The sequence below is a fragment of the Chlorocebus sabaeus genome, chromosome 24 (assembly GCF_047675955.1).
Source record: "Chlorocebus sabaeus isolate Y175 chromosome 24, mChlSab1.0.hap1, whole genome shotgun sequence".
In the NCBI taxonomy this organism is placed as follows: Eukaryota; Metazoa; Chordata; class Mammalia; order Primates; family Cercopithecidae; genus Chlorocebus; species Chlorocebus sabaeus.
The window spans coordinates 23,337,460-23,355,306 of NC_132927.1; the positions used below are offsets into that span (position 1 = coordinate 23,337,460).

Here is a 17,847-nt window from a genome sequence, read left to right on the forward strand (position 1 = left end):
ATAGACTTATTTATATGAATATTGTACATAAATTCTAATGAACAGAAAAGACAATATAACATTATCATTAAATGAAATCACTCAGAGGGTAGCCTTCTTAACATTCTGTTGTATGTTGCTTTAGCTTTTAAAGCAATGTATCGTTATATGTATTGTTATATGATATAGTTTATTCTTCCGGTTTTTAGAGAAATTTTCTTTAATTCTTTACACATAAGACTATATATATGCATATAATAGAAGTATATAAATATGGGTATCCACTTTTTAAGCAAAAACTGCATTCTTTATATCACAGCTGGATGACTCTGTCTTCATATCTAAATCTCTAATTCCCTCAACTTCCTCATCAGGCAAATGATAACTAAATGATAACTAGCATAAGTTTTTAGTGAGAATTAAAGTATGTAAACCATATATTATTTCTCATATAATCAGCACTACATTTCTTATTACATGAAGATATTCAACTAAGGTTTCTCTATTCCTCTATTGACATGTTAGGTTATATTAATGCACTTTATAATATTGAACTAAATATTATATTGCAGGAATAAAATGTACTTTATAATAGACCATTGACTTTTTATTATAAAGTTGAGTCAATTTGCTAGTATTTTATTTTGGAATAATCCGTGTATATTTATCCATATGGTTCTCCAGTTTTCTTTTTTGATTTTATCTTTCAGTGTTGCATTTTCACTTTTTGCTTCAAAATTACCTTCTATCATTTTTCCCCTTTAGGGTCAGAAAGAATCTCAGACTTGTCTTCCACAGAACTGACGTTAATTTCCATAGCGTATTTTTGTTTCTGTTGTTTTGTTTGTAATGTCATCTTTATTCTGCTGTTATACTATTTAAAGTGTATTACTCTTTTGTGACCTCAGAATTCTCCTTTATATCTAGACTTTATCCAATTCCATCTTTTTCTTGGTCCACTGTTCTCTTATATTCTTTCATAAAGTTCATATTCTTATATGCTTTATTAAACACATAAAGCATATGCTGTACACATTTTACTTTCACTGGAAGTCATTCAGTAAGTCTTTTTCACGAGTATGTGTTTCTTCTACTACATGCCATGTGAGCCAGTTTTTATTCTATGAAATTTTCATTAGAACCTCATGTTTTTCTCTCTCTATTTTCTTCATCTTTATTCATTCTTGAATAATAAGAAGTAATCCTTTGGCATTTTTCACCAGACAATTTTTGAGGCTTCTCTCATACCCTTTCATATAGAGTTTTATTTCTCTTGGGTTGCGTGACCTTTTATTTTGATTTAATTGACAGGAAATATATCCATCCAATCAAGAAATGGACTTTTTAAAAAATATTAAAAGAATATTTTTAAGACTTATTATAGTTCACTAACAAAATAGTGCATACTACACGTCTTTCAGAATTCATGCGTTTTAATACATACATGATTTAGTAAAACATATTAATATGTATGAGTTATCTTTCTTATATCAATAATGATAGGGCATTGTGTCAGTAGTAAATATTGTTTCTCACTAAGGGAATTCTGTTTGCCTGTGATTATGTTTATTTCTTAACATTTTCTTTTTACATATGTAATATACATTCAAACTTGAGTTATTTCTGTTTGTTGAATACATAATATGTAAAAAATGTTTTGCCTAGGTTTAAAGAAGTCAGGTCTGAATTATCCGAGCTCTTGTTAGGTTTGAGAATAGACTAAATAAGGTATATTCATTTGTAGCTAGATTGTATTTAAAAAGGCAAATTTTACTTGTTTGATAAGAAAAAGACAAAAGAACTACAACATTGAAATAAATCTTTCAAATATAATTTCAATGTCTTACATATATAGTAATAATTTTATTATTATCCCAGTCAGTGAATGCAAACTACTTATTACTGGTAATTTTAGAAGTGATGAGAAAAGCAGTGTTAATCAACAAATGATTTTGGAACTTTTCTCTCAGTAAGTTTCCAGTTCTTAAATTTATAAAAGATAAATTCGTGCCAAAAAATATTTAAACTTATGTCAAGTCATCTTGGCCAACAAAATTAGAACTTGTGAAATAGAATAAAGCTATTCGAGAGAAGTTAGATTCAGCAAAGCTGATTCAGCACATTATAGATTTATAGTAAAAAAAAAAAAAACTCTGAAGTGAATATGATGGATTGTGTTAATACTCCTTAAAAGTAAGTTTAAATCCCCAGAGACACTGTGTTCATGCTTTAGTAGACATCAGATACCAAAACGTATAAATTTAATCATCCCCAAGGATTTTCAATTTTATAGGAGTTTTCAAATTCTGCAGTTCTAGAATACGAGTTTGAAGAAGCTAAGCAAAACTCAACTTTTTCTTTTCCTTTGTTTCTTCATTCTCATCTTTTGATCACCACTCTCCAAAAATCAGGTGCTAGAGCTTAGAGGACTTTAGTCAGCTCTTATGTTTAAAGACTGCAGGCAAGGCTGGGCATGGTGGCTAACACTTGTAATCCCAGCACGTCAGGAGGCCGAGGCAGGTGGATCGCCTGGGGTCAGGAGTTCCAGACCATCCTGGACAACATGGTGAAACCCCGTCTCTACTAAAAATACAAAAAATTAGCTGGGCATGGTGGTGGGTGCCTGTAATCCCAGCTACTTGGGAGACTGAGGCAGGAGAATTGCTGGAACCCTGGAGGCAGAGGTTGCAGTGAGCCGAGATCATGCCACTGCACTCCAGCCTGGGCAACAAGAGCGAAACTCCCATCTCAAAAAAAAAAAAAAAGACTGCAGGCAAAAATGCTAAATGACGTAAGTGCTGTCTTATCTCATGAATAATGGCCAAAACTTTGAGGTTATTCATGGCATTATGCGATAGTCCGATTATTATTTTAATATTGCTTAATATATCATAATATAAACTATAATTTGCATAAATAATATTTCTCACTAATGTTACCTAGTTCTCTTCTTAAGTTCTTAACCTAATTTTACTTTTAATTATTGTACTATAAATATGTATTATATATATTTTTGATACATAATTTAAGTATATGTTCTAAAATGTGCATACATATTCCCAATAGATTCTTGAAATTGCCAAGTTCACATGAATTAATTTATAATTTGGTTTATTCTGAGGTCTGGAGATCACTTGCATATGAATCACATTGTTGTTATAATCAGTAACACACTAATTTGAGTATCACATTTCATGAAAAATAAGGATGTGCCAAAATCATCCAGCTCTAGGCAAGATCTATGTATACTGATAGGTAATTGCTAGCATCATTTGTTTTATACATACATACAAAATGAGAAATTATAAAATCATTGTTTTCTGCTTGAATAAAAACAGCTGCACACACCCATTGATATTATTTTTTCAACATATAATTGCAGTGTTATCCTAAATGAAAAATGTCAGTTTATTTTCTACAGTTATTACCATTCCTTCTGGTGCACAGGTGAATTTGTACATTAGAGTCCAAAATGTTTTTAAATTATAGCTTTCCTTTCTATTTCTCTGATGTAAGTCAGATCCCTCATGCTGACCTTTTCCTAAACTCTTTGGTTCTATCACTTTCTCTACTCTCCCATAAGCACAGTATTCTCCCTTGTCATACACTGGCTCTGTCCATTTCTCATATTCTTTGACCTTTGTTCTCCTCCTCCTATATAATTACCTCTTTTGGAGGACGCCTTATATTTCTTCTCTTCCATAGACACTTTTATTTTAATGTACTCCTCAGTGTTCTCTCCCTTGTTCACCCATGCCATGGGCTTGTCCTACCTTTTGATACATATTACTTTCAATTTTTATTTTATTCAGAGATTTATTACCTCAAAAAGATGACAAACTATTTTATGAATAAAAAACTTTCATCATATTTGTATTTTATTCTCTATAGAACCCTAAACACTATTAGGCACATAGCCTGTGCAATTCATCCTATTGTACAGAAATGAGTGAATTCAAAACCTAAGGGTAAAAAAAACCTTAATGTCAGTGAAATTAGTTTTAAAAGTTTGGTACACTGGATGAGAAACAGAAGCAGTTAATTCAATTGCTTACCATCAAGTCAATTGATGAAATAATATTGTCTGTTAATTATGCTGAAAATGAGACTCATATGGTTTGAAGTAACAGTCTTTCTCAGCTACTGAGTTCTCAGCCTTACTCAGTTCATACATTAATTTTGCTTAAACACACTAGATTTTATTATACACACTGTCTAAGGGACCATCATCAATGAAGAATTAAACAGAAAAAAAATTAGTTTAGAAGTAGTTAGTGGTTCAAACCTGGTTCTAAAAAGATAAATGTATTAGAGATTACATATAGTTTTACTAGCAGGTCTATAACAAGTATCTGTAAAAAAAGTTTTATTGTAAACTTTTTTATTTTAAGTTTTTATTGTAAAAAGAGACTTATTGTAATAAGTCATGGCTAGATTCTATCCAGCTCCTCAATTTTAAAATACATCTCACTTAGCAAAGCAGTTTACTGAATGAATGTCTTCCACCTATAGCATTATTTTCACATTGACAGCATTGGCATCATCAGTATTAAATATAAACAGGACTTCACTGACAGCACTGACTAATTCTTAACAGAAAGCGTGACTTAATATCAACTATTATCAAACAGCTCATGGTTTGGTAGTTATTCCCTAGTATCTAAATGGAGAACACTAAGTAGCCTTATCTGTCCCCTTGGCCACCTAAGAGTTGTCTTCTGCAAGGAACTTAATTCTGAAAATTTATCAGAATACAAGTACCTTAATACTTTCTGTTTATTCCACTGAGATTCTCCCAGAGTCAGTGTAATCAAGGCTCTAAAATAATAGTTCCTTGTCTTAACATTCTTTCTCATATGGCATTTAACTCCACGGAAAAAAAATCCCAGTATGTGAGCTGATTTCCTATTTGAGAATATATTTGATATGTAAGCAAGAATGTTGACATTTTAAATTCTAAACAGAAGAAATACAGTCTTTGACCAAGAGGAGAATAAAAATCAAACTCATAAAATCTTGCAAAACATTATCTTTGCTTTCTCAATATCCTGTATAAAAATATTTAAGTTCCTAGTTTAAAATCCTTGAATGCCAACATATCTGTTAGAAAGCATTAATCCATTCTTGCCAAACTCTTGCTTAATCTAATAAATCTTATTAAGAGAAACTTAATGAGTAATTTCAGATTCTTTACATTCTAACTCTACATTAAGTTAGATCATCATAAGGTGACATACCTGGTCCTTAATATTTCAGCTCAAAACAAAAATTTTGTTTTATCCCTGTATTATGGTTTATCAATATATTAAATTTTTATTTGAACAAGTTTTATATGTTTATTCTTTATATGAATATCTTACTAAGTAAAGATATTACTGATTACATTACTGAAGTGTAGTTTTATAATATGCATTTCTGTTTGCATTAATTGTTAAGAATATGTGACACTTCTGCTTTTCTTTTTGCTTTAGTTGCCAGAGCATGTAGATGAAAATTCAAGTTAAGTCATTTAAGTCATTAATAAACAACTTCTTCTCTCTCTCTTTTTTTTTTTTTTTCACAATCTATAATGTCTTCATGAAACTACCTTCTATTTCCAAACTAAACTGCATACTTTCAATTCCCTTGTTTTGTTATTCTAGTATATTCAGAAGCAAAAGAATCTAGTTTGGATCATTCTTTAAATCTATTGTGTAAATGTTGTTTCAGAGAATCAAATATAAATAAATCATGGTTACTGCTCTCAAGAAGTTTACAATTTTACAGGGGTCAGTGTGACAAACATTATAACAGGCATGCATATCAGGAGTTTTGGGAATAAAAGGAGCAGAGAAGATAGGAAAGAATTTCAGCAGATGTCCCTGAATTGCCTTTTCTTTTTGTTTGTTTGTTTGTTTGGTTTTGTTTTTGAGACGAAGTCTCGCTCTGTCCCCCAGGCGGGAGTGTATTTGCGCATCTCAGCTCACTGCAAGCTCCGACTCTTGGGTTCACACCATTCTCCTGCCTCAGCCTCCCGAGTAGCTGGGACTACAGGTGCCCGCCACCACGTCCGGCTAATTTTTTTGTATTTTTAGTAGAGACGGGGTTTCACTGTGTTAGCCAGGATGGTCTCGATCTCCTGACCTCGTGATCCACCCGCCTCAGCCTCCCACAGTGCCTGAATTGCCTTTTTAAGGAAGGTTATGCATGACTTAGAAGATTAAATAGGAGAAAAAGTACTTATTCAATTAGACAATTAAACAAATATTTGTTTATTAATTTTGGGGGGCTTACTTGAATATTTACATGCAGGGCAGGGTGTTATCAGAAGAGACATTATTTCTACTCCCATCAAGCCTACAGTTCATCAGGACAAGGGAGAGAGCCTGTGAAGAGGCTCCAGGCACAAGAGAGCTTGTCCAGGAAAACTTCAAGTATGACTGGAATAGACTATGAAGTTAGCCCAAGGAGAAGCCAGAGGGGCATATATCCTTAGGGTCCTGTTACTGCTTTTAGAGAAAGATCTTTACCCTGGAAGCTATGGACTAAAAAGACAGCAAGAAAATCAGTTAACAAGCGAAATGTAGTACTATGCACAGATGGGGACTCAAACTGGCCATTATATTCCAAAATGCATTTCAGAAACCTAAAGACTGATGTCCTCATCTCCAACCTCTCCAACTGTGTATATATTGTCAATTACTTTGTGCTCCCATTTACCACTCTCCTAAAGCTATCTCCTCTTGGAACATGTATCTCTTTTGCAGAGAAAATAGAGACTGTTAGGAAGGCAACTTTCATGTTAGCTTGCTGTTATTGCAGCTAGAAATCTATCAGAAGCTATGTTACTATTAATACTTAATTCTTTTTTTCCCATTTTAGTGGAAATGGCATCAGTTTCTCTCTTCAAGTCTCATTTCCCAAGCAGAGCTCTAAATTCTCATCTAAGCTTACCCTTTTTATTACCTCTTTTTCCTCTTAAAATAAGCCCCTCTACAATCCCACATCTCTCTACTTATCAGTTCTTTTATACTCTCCTGCTTCTTCATTAATGACCTCCTTTGCTTTCCTCCTAATTCTACTATGCTTTACTCCATAGTAGAATTAGCTTTGTAGAGACACAACTTTATTGAACCATTCGCATCAAGTATAGTGCCTTAATTTCCTGGTATGATATGACCCTTACATTGCACATTCTTTTTTTAAAGAAATGAATGATGTATTTAACTTATTTTTATAAGCTTTTGTCATATCTAGTGATATCATATGAGATCCCCCTCCTTTTTTTTTTTTGCAAGAACATTAGAAATTCAGTAGATTCATCGAGAATTGAAATGTCCATTAGTAGTCACAGGAATGCTGAAAAAATATTTTAATATTATCAATGGCCAGATATTATATCACTTACATATAAATCAGCAGGTACTTTAAGGATAACATTATAGTTTTCCTTTGGAAACATGTTTTTTTCTTCAATCAATTTTGATGAAACATTTAACTAAAAAGAAATTGTACCAATGTGGCAGAGCTCAACTCAACCTAGGTCCTAGCATGAACACTCTTGTGCATTTCTCTTCCCTTGGGTAGGGGCTTGGATTATCAACTAGTCACATTAAATGGAACAAGACACACATTATGGGATACCACTTCAGGGGTTAGGTTATGAAAAATCCTGGGCATGCATTCTCTCTCTCTTATTAATGGATTACTTGCTTTGAAGAAAGCCTGCTGCCATGTCATGCGACAGCCCTGTAGAGATGTCCAAATGGTGAGGAATTGAGGGAGGCCTCCAATCAACAGCCAGCAAGAAATCAGTATCTATAGTCCAATCTCTTGTGGGAGCAAAGCCTGCCAAAAATCAAGCAAGTGGGCTTGGAAGTGTATCCTCCCCAAACTGAGTCTTCAAATTATAGCAGGGCCCTTGTCTGAAAACTTGACTACAACCTTAGAAGAGACCTTGAGCCAAAGGCACTCAGTTGAGCTATACTTGTATTGACCCACAGCAACTGTGAGATAATAAATATTTATTGTTTTAAGTCACAAAAGTTTGGGGAAATTTGTTATACTGCGAATAAGTAATGCAACATATTTGACTTTGGTCCAAAGAGGAAACTCTCTTCTTAGTAGGGTATTGCTCATTTCTGTATTAGATAATTCTGAACCTTCTCAATGGTATACTGTCCTTTAGTCACAGTTAAAAGTGCAAGATTTATTTACAATTACTCAAGAAGTTATAAATTTAATTAGGCTATTAGAAATTCAAGACAAGGCATCTTTGAACCTGGATTTCCAAAAGAATGACTAAAACTGAAAATACAATTTGTAAAACCAGTGACTATAAATGCCTCTTGAGTTTACAGATGAATGAAAGTCTGAGAATAATATATGCAAAGAGGGAATGTTTTAACTACCAGCAGATCTCTCTAATGAACTATCTCATCTAGTTTTAACTGATTACTCAATGTCTGGAACAGGTATTTTTGCCTAGATTTTACTAAGCAGCATGCCTGCAGCTTGCTGAGAGGAACCCAAGTAATAGACCTGATTCCCAGCCTGCAACCTTCAGTCTGATGAAGCAAAGAAATGGCACAGGGGTCAAAATGTAAATGTTTGCCAAGAAATGGAGAACTGTCCTCCTAATTTGCCCTTATCCCAAAATAATCAGAATAAAACAAGCAGAACATCAACTGGACATCCATTGACAATACAGAAGATAAGACTAACTAAAAACTGTTAAGTTAAAAGTATATTACAATGATGTATTAAAAGTATTTTTAAAGTATTTTTAAAATTATTTTAAAATAAAGCCCTAAAATCTAGTCTTATAAATAAAGTGAACATATTTTATGACTTAAAGTAATTCAAAATATTGGTCTTGGAAATATTTATTTAAAAACCAATTAAAATATGTGATCCAATGTAAATTGGAAGATGAGAAGGAACGTACATGAAATATATTCAAAATAAAGAGGAAATAGAGTATACATTATTGACAAAAAGGAAGAATTAGAGTTGAGCCAATCCTACATTAGTAATAATATAGTAATCCCGCAATAAATAAAATGGTTTGGCAATTATGCGATTTGTTTCCTTTCATTGGTTTTTTAAGTGATTCCCAGTTTTCCCAGTTTAGATTTTGTTTCTGAATGATTTTTACCTATTTTTATGTTTTTTTTCCCCTAAATCAAATATCTCATTATGCTTTTTGCGGAAAAGTCTAATAACTCATGCCACTACTAAATAAATGTCACATACTTAGCTAGGCTTGCAAAAATCTTCCAACAAGTGTTCCTGTGCAGTAATAAAACAGGCAGACTCTATCCAGCTTCCCGTGTTTGTATTATGGCTTCACTACTTAGCCATATGATGGGCATGGTAACTAAAGTTCTTTGTATTTCAATTTTGTTATCTATGAAACAGGATAATGATTTTAATAAGCACAAATGTTGATCATGAAAATTAAGAGAAATAATCCACAAAGTATCCTAGCCCATGATGAATACTTCATAAATGTCAACTATTATTTTATTATTGCTATTATTATTGCTTTTTCAGATTCAAAGTAACCTAAGATTATGAGTGTCTGCCATCTGGTTGAAGATACTATGTATGTTGCCTAATTTAACTTAAACTACAGCTTTCTGAAATAAGAGTTATTATTCTCATTTTACAGATAAGGGAAACTAACGTTCAGACATTTTAAGTGATTTCTCTAAAGTATTATAGTGATTAAATGCTACAGCCAAGTTCCTGCCCAGGTCTCCTGACTTCAAGTTTATAGTAGTTTAACTTCTCAAGAGCTTTCTGGCTGGGCACAATGACTCATGCCTGTAATCCCAGCATTCTGAGATGCGGAGGTAGGAAGATTGCTTGAGACCAGCCTGGGCAACATAGCAAGAGCCTGTCTCATAAATAAAAATGAAAATAAATTATAAAACAAAACAAGAAAAACTCGAGTGCTATCCGTTTAGGCTTGTCAGTATACTGTGAAGAATACTAGTTAATACTGTTGGGTATGAGCTTGAATCCCAGCACAACCATTTACTTGGAAGTTCACACAAACTTCTTGAGGTTCAGTTTTCTCCACGGTAAAAGATGGACAGTGACGTTCACTTTTACAGACTTAATCGAGAGTATTACTTAGCTTAAATAATATGGTGGCTGATATATATTATGTGTCCAATTGTATTAGTTTATATCATATATATTTATACTATTATTTTATTAATTTATATAAAGACACTAATGTAATCCTAAGTTCTCAAATTTTACTTCCTTATTACCAGTGCCTTAACCTTCCCTGTGCTAATCTCTGCTTATTGAAAACATACCCCTTTTGCATACCCAGAGAAATGCTCTCGTTTGTATTGATGCACTGACTCATTCCTTAACTAGATATAGATCCACAATCCCTGGTTCAAGCTCTATGCTTCATTATTCAGAATTTTGTCGTATGCTAGAAAGGTGAGAGATGATATCATTTATAATATGTGATATGTCCTGGAATGATGTGGAGTAGAATCCTATTATTAAGAAGAGTAACATTTTTGCTGCAAATGGTATAAATGTTCACATTCATTTGGATAGAGAATATAAATAGGTTCATATCAGTTCAGCTTATATATCAGGCTAACATGTAATGTCAAATAATTAAATTTTAAAAATTGATATTCAATTCTCAGGATTTTAGAATTGCAGATAAAGAATGGTAGACCTGCATGATCTTTTTCCCTGCAGAGTTTACTAGGTCTACTCTCAGTGTAATGTCATGCTCTATCTGGCACAGTTGTGCATCTAATCTTATCCTCTATTACTGTACAAGGTCTCTAAAGGAAGGAAATGTGTCTTTATCTTTGTATGCTGTGCAGGACCTAGAACATTCTAGGTGTGTGTTTGGCATACTTTAAAAACATGAAAAAAATCACACCAATATTTCAAATAGGTGGATGGTGCTAAAAATAACTGTCAATATGGCAACATGATAATGTTACTTTTCATCATGATTAATATGCATTCAATCACTATCGAAGCAAGTTTCTTTGGAAAGAAGCAGCCTAAATTATGCTGTGTCAATTCTATGAGATCTGGTAAAGAATTTAACTAATTGATCGTCTACCTGATTTAGAATTCCAAAAGGAGGTAGGTGATGCTCTAAAATGTAAAATTCTAATCTAAATTAGATGATGGGAAAAACTTCTTAATATCTTATTTTGCAATTTGCAGATAAATCATTTAAAAAGTAAATTGTAGCATTCTTTGACCAAAAATCGTTTTAATGCTGTGTGTTTATGAACTTTTTTCTTCTTAGTTATCATTAATTTTATAAGAATCAGTAATTATTGCTATCTCACCTATATGTTGTCCATACATGTGATAAAAGAAGCTGAAACAATATGCAGTGTTTGTGGGTCCATAAGGGTTTTTGGGAGCTATGCTGAAAACAGGGCTGAGAAGTCGAGCCTTTTCGCCTTCCAATCTGGGTCGTGATGTCTCAATGTACATATAAAAACCTTAAAACAGACAAAATAAACTGTTTAAACACATTATTCTTAGGCATAATGAAATTTCAAATCACTGAGAAGTCGTATAGTTTTCATACAAAATAAAGATGGATAGGAAGATTTGCATCTCATTTATAAAATCTGTATGTGTATATGTAACTAATAGTGGCTTTAATACAAAGAGTAAATGATCTACCAAATTAAAGATAAAATGTATAAAAAGTTGAGGACAAATTAGAAATTTAGACTTGAATTATCAAAAAATTCCTCTTCTCTCTACTATACCTATCAGTGAGTTCTGAGAAAAAATTAATATCTACAAAGTTTTATAAATATCTAAATTGATAATGCATGGAAAATTTAATATTTTATTCCATAATCTTCAAGTATATGGCTAAATATTAGTATTTCATATTTATAGCAATTTTTAAAAGTCTCTAATTGCTATGAACACAACAGGTCATACCCTCATACCTTCTTTGGAGCCACTACGGTCGGCATTAGGTCCTGTATTAGGAGTATATTTTGTATTTCTTGTTGCAGTACTTTGTTTTGTCCAGTCAAAATTATCTGTATCATCTTGAGTGAACAAACAAATATTACCATCTTCAAATCCACAATGAAATTCTCCTGTTGATAAATTTTAATTAAATTAATACACATACTGCAATATTTTCATAAGAAAAAAATAAAATATTACATAGCAATAATAATGCAAGATTGTGATAATGGCATGAGAGCCATAATAGTGAATAAGATTACAACTAAACATAAAACCGATATTTAATATCTCATTGAATAATTAAGACCCAAACAATTTTTCTCTAAAATATCCAGATAACTCAAATTAAAGAATACAATTTATGCTTGAATTATTGCTGAAGAATTTTCCCAACTTTCATTTTGTCAGTATAGAACCAACCAAAACAAAACTGTCAATTGGAAAATTACCTTTATTAATTTACCTGAGGGTGGTTTTAAATAGGTATACTTTAAGTTTATAATTTTTCATGCATGTCTGGAGATGCTTTCAAATATCCATTTTCATAAATGGAAGTGTGTTTAGGGCAAGCTAATAGCAAATTATTTTGAAAAGTATTTATCCTTCCTACTTTATCTGAATGTGGGTTTCCCAGATACTTGAAATTCAGTATGGAAATGAAGTAATTAAAAGAGCTTTTAAAGACTTTGAAGAAGGAGTGTGATTTCTTGGATGCCTAACGTATGTTGAGTTCAGGGCCAACACAAGTTCAGAGAAAGACTTTTTCAGTTATCCCTGAAATGTGGGTGGTAGTAATGTTTCCAGGTATCAAAGGTTTTCTTACTGCTTGAAAAAACAGGTGTAAGTAAAGAAGTTGATAAGGTCCACTAGATACATTATTAAAGAGTGTGTATCCTTGAGAAAAAATAAACGTAATGTATATTATTTCACTCAGCCTCATAACAACTCTATGAAATCACAATAATCCTTACTCATAAGGCTTCACAGAGGAGAAAACGCTGGCAAAGGTCAGCTATTAAATGATAAAGTCAAATGGAATCCAAATTCCCTGGAATTCATAGAGATATAAACACTTAAAGAACAGATACTTCCATTTTAGTCTCTCTCCAACCTACCTACAAGGGGTTAGATTTATCAGATATCCTTGGAAATGGAGCACTGGTTGAGATCGTGTGCCAATTAATTGAAAATTATTGGTACTTACAAATAAAAATAAAACAGAAGGCTTTCCCTTTAAATTTAGGGAATAAGTTTATGTTTTGTTTTTGTTTTTTAGACTAAATACTTGCTTTATCTCTTCGTATTTATTTATATTCTATATTCTGGGTAGTAAGGTTACAGGAAATATACATATTTAAGGGAGTATAAATAAATAAATCAATAAATTTCTGAATAAATAATATTATACATAAAATATTTATTAGACACATATTTATGTCACAGACCTTGTACCAAACAAGACATAACCTTTTGATGCTATCAGTTGGAAGAATAATGTTGGGAACAGCAGTGTAGCAGTGTATGCATTTATATACATGCATGTATTTCTTTAACGATATTTTAGTTATGACATGAAATTCCATTAGTTGCTACTCTGGAGTTTTGAATTCTATAAAGGCAACGTTTGATTTTGAATGTTTTCAGTTATTTAATTACATATTACATATGCACAAAAAAGAGTTACAGAATAAATGTAAAGATTAAGGATTTCAGTTTATATATCTACTGCCAAGTCTTCCTTTTTATATGTTATTAAAATTATGTCTAAAGAATTTTTATAACACTGTTGAACCATTTTTTTTTGTAATTTGAACTTGGTTAAAAAGAGAAAATATCTTGTCAAAAAAACATACAATACTTTTTGAGACTTAAATATTTAAATCTTTCATAGTAAAATTAAGCAATAATGCAGATTATGAAAACTACAAAAAATGTCAGTTGTGCCTAAAAATTTTCATAGTTTAGATTATTTTATATGGTGTAAGTTGTTTATAATATTATAACTAGTGTAATAATTCAAATCAAATAAAGATACTTAAGCAACATCAATAGCTCTTGATTCCTTCTAAGGACATATATCTTTACAATAAATAAACCTATTACTGAAGAAAATTCATAAAAAGTTGGCCGGTAAAATGAAAATGAAACTCACTAGTTAAAACCCAAGAATTTTATGATTGTCCTGTCACTTTAAAAAGAGACAATTATAAATATGTGCAAATACATTTAATCATTTAAAAAGTTTATTTGAATAAAGAATATCTGATAGATAATGATAATGCAATGAGTTGTACAAACTTTTCAAAAGCCAATGTAATATAAAATACGAAAAGAGTTTATAAGTAGGAAAGTAATAAAGTCCAGGATTTTCACAAAGATGTAGAACTGAGAATTGAGTGGATCTTGAATTTTCCACTGGTTTTCTAATTTCAGCATGATTTTGGCAGAGTTTCTGGGGCTACATAGAAATAACTAAAGATATTTTAAATATTCTCCATTACGTGGTCTTCAAAATTTTGCTTTATTTGGTCTGCAGAATTTTCCCTGAATCCTTCCTAATATGATGAAAAAGTAAAAAGAAAAACTCAGGAATAAGAAGCCTGATACCCAGCGGTCCTTTTACACCCAGAGACGACGCGATGCTCTTTAGTCCTTAAATTTGTAAAAAATCTAACCTTAAATTACAAATAAATAGCTCGGATTTTAGAATATGTCTTCATAGTAAATCCTCTGTTGATTTAAAATTATTTTCCAGGGAAAGATGTTTTAATATATGGGAATATTTTTCAGGTAGATACATATCATCTTATAAGGTTTAATATAAAACAAAATAAAAATAACTTTCCAGAAGTCCCCAAATTTAACAATTTTACAGAATTCATAACCTAAATTAAACCAAATACATTGGGGTGTAAGCTAGTGTTCTATAAAAGAAAGTCTCAATTAAACCCATCAAACACCAACTTTCTAAGTAACCATACTCTTTTATAAGTGGAATATAGAAATTCAAAGAAGGAAAATCAAAGAAACGTGTAACAACAATAAAAATGATATGCAATCCCACAAAAGAAAAAAATAATCCCACAGCTGCAGAAATAGCAAGTATTAAGCAGGTTGGTAAATGGCTCCATATTTCAATATTTAGGAAAATCTATAAACCTCAATTATCAGTATTAAAAAATTTGTCTTTATACCCCTATCTTTTGAAATTTAAAATCTACATTTAATGCCAATTTTACTGATTCTGAACCATTGTGTTTTAAACCAACTAAGTTACTAAACAATCTTTGTATATTTATAAACGTTCTATTTTTGTATGTATTAAATATAGTGCCATTTTGTAAGTTAAAATATACTTACTCAAATGAGGATTTACAGGAGCTACAAGAAAAGCAAAAGAAACAAACAAACAAACAAAAAAAAAACAATGTTAGCATGGCTCGAATGTCTTTTATAAATAAAAGTCTAATCAGTGTCTCAGAGTTCCTTACCAAAACTTAATGATCTTTCCCACTGTGGCCATTGAGATTTACATCTGCAATCCATTTTGTTTTAGAGGATTGAATAGAATCTGCTTTGGAGCTCAGCAATAACAGCCTCAAATTACCAAAAAGACCAATGCTAACCAGTACAGGAAATGTTCCTTTTTCAAGGTATAGAGTTTCTGACCTCTTAAATATCTGAACTAATACTAAACAAAAATATTCAGATATCAAAACTGAGGCTGACACTAGGCCAATCTATAATCTAGATGATTTAACAATGAAAACAATTATCTAGCAGAATTTCCACTTTTGTTTTTTGCTGATTTCTACTTCTACTGAGAATAAAGCAGAAAGTTAAAGGCACATATGAAAATAAAGCAATCCTGATATGTTGTAATATGTGTACTAAAATGAATAGCTACATCAATGCCTTTTTGTCTAATCACATTAAAATATACACATACATACACAGGAGTGCATGCACACAGAGTTTTAAAATGATGAGCAACAAATTTTGTGTTCTGGGGTACCAAAAGAATTGTTTTTCCTAGAAAACTAATTATATTTGCAATACAAGTGCCAATGAATTTCCACCCAAAGAGAAACAAATACTTTAAATATTACTAACACATCAACAAAAATATCTCTCATCTAAGGGCCAAAGTATCTGTATGTATCAATTAACCACGTATCACTCTGAGAAAATATTCCAATCTGGATGAAAGAGAGCATTGATGTAATTCCCCAAGATTACAGTGGGCAGAATTTAGTTTCCCAGGATTACGATGGGCAGTTAATCTATAGTGCAGAAGAACTTGTCATTTTCTTAGTGGTTGTCATTAACCACCTTTATTAAATTTGTGCAATACTAATAAAGTCTGATGGGCAAAAATATTCATATATAATTGTAACATAAGCATACAAATGATAAATTTTAACAGAGTAAGTTTTTCAATGATTTTCACTATTCCTACATACAGAAGACAATTCCCATTACTGTAGTTGTTTTTGATTCTACATTCCACATTGCAAACTATGAAAAGAATAACACAGAAAAGGAGCTGAAAGTGAACTAAAAATAACAATTGAATTTTATGGCAAGATATCAATGTATTTTAATTTTAAAATTAATAAAAATTAAAATTATTTCACAGTTAATATGAAATGTTTAAAAAATTGTGTGCTATCTTTCAAAGATGTAAGCATCCTTGAATTATAATTTAGTTCTAAGTATGTCGTATGTACATGTAAAGCTCTTACCAGATTGAATTTTAATTGAGACTTCTCCTCCAACATTTTAGTCACCAAATTCACTATACAAAATGCAGTTAACTTTGTGAAAATTTGCAAATCTAACTTCTAAATATTGCAGCGAGTCCATTTTTTTCTTTTTTCATTTGAACTTGCATGTATAATTTTTTATAAATGCATATTATAGACTATTGTGTCCCCACAAAAATTCATATGTCAATGCTTAATCCCCAATGTGATTGTATTTGGAGATAAAGCCTTTAGGGAGGTAATTAAGATTAAATTAATCTTGGCCCTCATCCAATTGGATTGGTGTCCTTATAAGAGGAGGAGGAGACACCAGAGAGCTCTCTCTGACATGTGAAGAAAACACGGTGAAAAGGTGACCATCTATAAATTAGGAAGAGAGCTCTCACCAGAAGCTAACTATGCCAGTGCTTTGATGTTGGACTTCTCAGTCTCTAAAAGTGTGAGAAATAAATCTGTGTTGTTTAAGCCTCGCACTATGATATTTTGTTATGGCAGCCCAAACAGACTAGTACGTTGCCTCTAAACCATTAAAGTATACATTGCCCAAACTGTATTACATAAAAATAATTTTAATAACAATGTTGGAGATTTTAACATGTGTGCCTAAGTATGTAAAAACAATTTTGAAAACTTATTAAAAGTAATATCTATTTTCGACATCTATTTTTCATTTTAGTTTGTGTTGCCTCAGAGTTTTCAATAACAACTACTGAGCTAATTAACTTTTTAAAATCTCTTAAGGAAAGTCATAATGATCAATTAACTTTAGCGAAGAAGTCAAGATCTTCTCTAATGGAGTGGTGAACCCTAATTCTAGTCAGGTTTGTCATTTCACAGTCATTTAACTTTGCAGGACACTGAAACTTTCTGGGTCCTAATATCTTCGTCTTTTAAAAATATTGATATTAATGCATTCTACATTATACATCTTATTTTTTTGGTAAAAATTGTAAGTACAAACAACTTTAATGAGTTTTTAATAGTTTTACTTCATTTTTCACATTTGACAGTATGCACTACTTCCCCCTTAAGCAGGAAACGTATACTTAAGGGTAAACACAATGGAGAACTTCAGCTGCAAACAAAGCATTCTATTATCTTTTTAAGTCAAGCTCTGATA

General features: G+C 31.6%; 1 protein-coding gene across 1 annotated transcript in view; it reads right to left on the minus strand.

Annotated features, from left to right (window-relative positions):
- Nucleotides 1-17,847, minus strand: part of MDGA2 (MAM domain containing glycosylphosphatidylinositol anchor 2) — an 852,475-nt gene that overhangs the window by 21,720 nt on the left and 812,908 nt on the right. The window contains exons 12-14 of the mRNA XM_007986604.3: nucleotides 15,322-15,342; nucleotides 11,934-12,089; nucleotides 11,310-11,468 (exon numbers count right to left, since the gene is read on the minus strand). Coding sequence (XP_007984795.2) covers nucleotides 11,310-11,468; nucleotides 11,934-12,089; nucleotides 15,322-15,342 — 336 coding nt within the window. The remainder of the gene's footprint in view (nucleotides 1-11,309; nucleotides 11,469-11,933; nucleotides 12,090-15,321; nucleotides 15,343-17,847) is intronic.